This window comes from Lithobates pipiens, unplaced genomic scaffold (genome assembly GCF_037356315.1).
Source record: "Lithobates pipiens isolate NorthernLeopardFrog02 unplaced genomic scaffold, aLitPip1_a1.2 Scaffold_56, whole genome shotgun sequence".
NCBI lineage: Eukaryota > Metazoa > Chordata > Amphibia > Anura > Ranidae > Lithobates > Lithobates pipiens.
In genome coordinates, this window is record NW_027507878.1 from 2249278 (window position 1) to 2254625 (window position 5348).

General features: G+C 41.5%; 1 protein-coding gene across 1 annotated transcript; it reads right to left on the reverse strand.

The window, feature by feature from the left end:
* Window positions 1-358: 358 nt before the first annotated feature.
* Window positions 359-1379, reverse strand: LOC143958084 (olfactory receptor 1N1-like). Its single transcript, XM_077467536.1, has one exon. The coding sequence runs from the start codon at window positions 1295-1297 to the stop codon at window positions 359-361; it is 939 nt and encodes a 312-aa protein (XP_077323662.1). The 5' UTR covers window positions 1298-1379.
* Window positions 1380-5348: the final 3969 nt, after the last annotated feature.

Genomic DNA, 5348 nt, shown 5'->3' on the forward strand with positions numbered 1-5348 from the left:
GGCCATGTGAGCCTGGGCGCCATCTTGGGACATCTCCGGTCGTTCAGTGGGCAGTTTGTAAGAGAGTGCTGAGCGGTTTTTCCGCTTGCCTTTCTTATACGTCGGCATACACGAGTGGTCCCGCAGGAGGGAGAAGCATATCTGTGAGTCAATAGGTGAGCAGGATCGTCCTGGGGATTGCTATAGAGTCTCCGTCGTCCCCGGAGCTCCTGGGTTTAGCTGCCTGCTCGTCCCGCACCGCGCATGCGCCCCCGATTTGCACAATTTTAATGAAGTGCTGCCTTATTACTAAGATTTTTAAACAACTGAAAATGTCTTGGAAATACAAAAAGTGTCAATGTTTACAATAATATTTTCATCATGATGCCTGGATCAACTTTAAGTGATAATAAGTCCTCATAAGTGCCTCCATAAGGTCCTTGTTCCTCAGGCTGTAGATCAGAGGATTTAGCAATGGGTTAATGAGGGAAGATATGACTGAAAACAGTTTGTTTAAATTGACCATATCACTAGAAGTGGGAACCAGGTAAATAAAAATTAAAGATCCATAAAAGATGAAGACCACCGTAATATGTGATGAACAGGTGGAGAAGGCTTTCCTCTTCCCGGTCTTGCTACGGATTCTAAGGATGGTACTGAAAATAAAGACATAGGGAAGAAATGTCAAAAGAAAGACTCCCAATGCAATACTTCCCCCTAATAAGAATACAACCATTATGTTTATGAAGGGGTCAGTACATGTAATTTGATATAGGTGGGGAAGGTTACAAAAGAAGTTGTGGATGGAAGATGTTCTGCAGAAGGACAACCTGAGCAAAAATAAAGTATGAACCAAAGAGACAGAATGTGCTCCAACCCAGACCAGAGAGGCCATACGAGTACAGACTCTCCAAGACATAATTAGTTTGTAATGTAGGGGGTGGCAGATGGCAATGTATCTGTCATAGGACATAGCCGAGAGCAAGAAAAGTTCAGAGATAGCAAAGGAGAGGTAGAAGAAGACTTGGGATATACAGGCAGGAATGGATATTGAGAGTCTTTTTGTGACCAAATCAAAGAGCATCCTTGGTGCCGTCACTGATGGATAGGACATGTCCAGAAATGCCAAGTTGGCAAGGAAAAAATACATTGGGTTGTGCAGATGGTAGTCAGTGAGGACCAAGAAAAAAATAAGAAGGTTTGTGATCAGAGTCATCAGATAGATGAGAAGGAAGAGCAGAAAAAGTCCATTCATGGTCTGTGGATGGTCTGATAGACCCACAAGAGTGAAAAAGGAAATCTTTGTCACATTTCTCATATTATTCTTTTTTTTCTCTGTTTATGGATAGATCTGAGGTTTAAAATGAAAACCTGTATGGTGTACCTACACATTACACTCAGGTTTACATGTGGGCATTTTTACCAGCGAATGATTTATTCTTATATAGAATGTTGTCATTCCCCTCAGGACAGTCTGCTGTGCTGTAAGAACACAAAGCTGAAAGTCTCATAAAAGGTCTCCTAAGATGTCATTTATAACACCTTGGGAGCCCCTTTTCTATAATTGAGAACAGTCTTTAAAATTTGAATTTAGAATCCACTGAAAGTGTTTTTACCTTTTTGTCACTTATTTTATTTATTGGTTAGTGGACAGAGTGATATAAAACACTATAAAAGGGGCACTACTTTTCTATTTGCCTCCATCATTTTGTAGCTAAATTTTATAAGGGTTGTCGATTAAAAACGTAGTTGAATCCTACAGCTGATAGTCAGTAAGGAAAGTAAATAACAACATTACAATGATCGAAAACTGAGGCAGGGATGACACTTCCAGATTTATATTTATTTTACCTGGCAGGGATGTTAAAACATCTACAGGCATGGATAATACAGTAAAGAGAAGGAGGAGTGGAAAAGTACCTATTGGAAATACTCCAGGTAGAGGATTTTGTGGTAGGGTTGGAGGCACAAACAGCAAGGCTACCTAAAATTAACCACTTCAGCCCTATAAGGATTTACCCCCTTAATGACCAGATCATTTTTTGCGATACAGCACTGCGTCCTTTTAACTGACAATTACACGGTCGTAAGATGCTGTACCCAAGTAAAATTATATTTTTCACACAAATAGAACTTTATTTTGGTGGTATTTGATCCCCTCTGGGGGTTATGTTTTTTTGAGCTATAAACCAAAAAAGAGCAACAATTAAAAAATATATATACCGTATTTATCGGGGTATAACACGCACCCCAAGTTTTAAGGAAAAAAGTTTTAGGAGGGAAGTTTAAGGAAAAAAAAACTTACATTTAAATGCCCGTCAATGCAGCCTTATTAGTGTGCATCTGCAGCCTTGTCCATCATTGCAGAATGATCAGTGTCATTTGCAGCTTGCCCAGCGCTGTTTGCAGCCTTGCCGAGTGTCATTTGCAGCTTGCCAGTGTCATTTCCAGCTCGCCCAGCGCCGTTTGCAGCCTTGCCCATGTTTAAATATCCCGCCGCCGAGACAGACCGCTGCGAGCGCCGCCGAAAAAGACCGAGCCGTCTGCTCGGCTCCGCTCGTAGTCCCGCCTCCCTGCTGTTTCTGGAGCGAGCGCTGCCGAAAAAGACCGAGCCGACTCTACTGTGTATTCGGCTTGGCTCGGCTTGCAGTCCCGCCGAGTACACAGTACAGTCGGCTCGGTCTTTTTCGGCAGCGCTCGCTCCAGAAACAGCAGGGAGGCGGGACTACGAGTGGAGCCGAGCAGTCGGCTCGGTCTTTTTCGGCGGCGCTCGGTCTTTTTCGGCGGCTCTCAGTATTTTAGACTCACAGACAGTGGGGATCGGCGTATAACACGCACCCACGACTTTCCCCCGATTTTAAGGGGGAAAAAGTGCGTGTTATACGCCGATAAATACGGTATACATATATATATATATATTTTACTTTTTTATATAATAAATCTCCAAAAAAACGAACATTTCTTTAAAATGTATTCTTCTACATATTTTTGTTAAAAAACAATCGCAATAAGCATATATTGATTGGTTTTCACCAAAGTTATAGCGTCTACAAAATATGGGATAGATTTATGGCATTTTTTAAATTATTATTTTCTTTTTACTACATCCTGTTCCAAATTATTATGAAAATTCTATTTCAGTGTCACAAAGATTAAATATTTTGTTTTTCAATTTAACTCATGGATGGCATTGTGTCTCAGGGCTCTTTTGATCTCTGAAAACAATCTCGGACACCTGTGATAATTAGATGGCCAGGTGAGCTCAATTAAAGGAAAAACTACTAAAGGAGGGTGTTCCACATTATTAAGCAGAGCACCATTTTCAAGCAATATGGGGGAAGAAAAAAGATCTCTCTGCTGCCGAAAAGAGTGAAATAGTTCAATGCCTTGGATGAGGTATGAAAACATTAGATATTTCACGAAAACGTAAGTGTGATCATCGCACTATTAAGAGATTTGTGGCTGATTCAGAGCACAGACGGGTTTCGTGCAGATAAAGGCACATTGAGGAAGATTTCTGCAAGATCCATGCATCGGATCAAGAGAGCAGCTGCTAAACCACCATTGCATAGCAGCAAACAGATAGATGAAGCTGCTGGTGCCTCTGGAGTCCAATGGACATCAAGGTGTAGAGTCCTCCAGAGTCTTGCAACTGTGCATAAACCTTCCATTCGGCCACCACTAACCAATGCTCACAAGCAGAAATGGTTGCATTGGGCATAAAAATACGTGAAGACTAATTTTCAAACAGTCCTGTTCACTGACAAGTGCCGTGCAACCCTGGATGGTCCAGATGGATGGAGTAGTGGATGGTTGGTGGACGGCCACCCTGTTCCAACAAGGCTGCAACGTCAGCAAGGCAGTGGTGGAGTCATGTTTTGGGCCGGAATCATAGGAAGACAGCTGGGCGGCCCCTTTAGGGTCCCAGAAGGTATAAAGATGACCTCTGCAAAGTATGTGGAGTTCCTGACTGACCACTTCCTTCCCCTGGTACAGAAGGAAGAACTATGCTTTCCGTAATAAAATCATCTTCATGCATTACAATGCATCATCTCATGCTGCAAAGAATACCTCTGCATCAATGGCTGCTATGGGGATAAAAAGGGAGAAAGTCATGGTGTGGCCTCCATCCTCCCCTGACCTCAATCTTATTGAGAACCTTTGGAGCATCCTCAAGCCAAAGATCTATGAGGGTGGGAGGCAGTTTACATCCAAACAGCAGAAACTTACAAACAAATTCAAGCAGAAACTGTCCAAAAAACTCACAGGTTCAATGGATGCCAAGACTTCTGAAGCTGCTATCAAAAAAGGGGTCCTATGTTAAAATGTAACCTGACCTGTTAAAATGTTTAAAAAGTTAAAATGTTGTTCAAAGTTTGATTGAAATAGCTTTTGATTTCAGTAAATATGCTGCAAACACAACAAATGGCAATTTTCAGTTCTTTACAACCTATAAAGTGTTTTGAAGCTTACTGTGCGTAATAATTTTGAACAGTGCATTGTAAGTTTTTTTTTTTTTGGAAAATCATTAGGAGTTTTTTTCAATAAAATTTGAATTGTACTTAACCTCCCTGGCGGTGATCCCGAGTCTGGCTCGGGCTGGGATTTCAGTACCATAAGCGGTAACCCCGAGCCAGACTCGGGATCGCATCGCTGGATACAGGGAGGACACAGGGAGACTTACTTACCTTGTCCCCTGGATCCAGCGATGTCCTCCTCGCTGTGTGATCGAGCTGTCCTCCGCTCGATTCACACAGTGCCCGAGTGCCGCCAAGCTCCTTTTCCTGCGATGTTATGGCGCACGGGAGCGGAGATCGGCGCCAAATTCAAAAAAGTGAAAACACACAAAACACACACAGTACTGTAATCTTATAGATTACAGTACTGTATAAAGAAAATACACATCCCCTTAGTGGTCTGTCCAGTGCCCGGCATGCACTTTTATATTATAAATACTGTTTTTTTCTGCCTGGAATTTGGAGATTGTCCATAGCAACCAGAAAGTGTCCCTTTATGTCAAAAGTGATTTTAGACCAACTAGAAAACAGCGATAATAAATTATAATCATTCGCAGAATTGAGCGATAGCGATTTGTGGGGAAATTCGTCATCAAAATCTAATGACAGCGACAATTCTGCACATGAGCAAATCTCCGTGTTTTTGGATTTGATTACATTATTGAATAATTATTATTATGATTTATTATCATTATTTATTATATTATAAACGTTATCATACCCTGAGTGTCCGCTAGACTCTGGTTTGAACAGATTTAAGAGATTTATTCCTAAGAATTGCAGGCCTACAATATAAAACGCCAAATTTCCATGCAAAATAATTGTACCACTTTCAGCACCTAAAATCAGAAC

Bases quoted from the DNA above. Each gene is read 5' to 3' on its own strand.
- LOC143958084 (XM_077467536.1), bottom strand. From the start codon at position 1,297: ATGAGAAATGTGACAAAGATTTCCTTTTTCACTCTTGTGGGTCTATCA.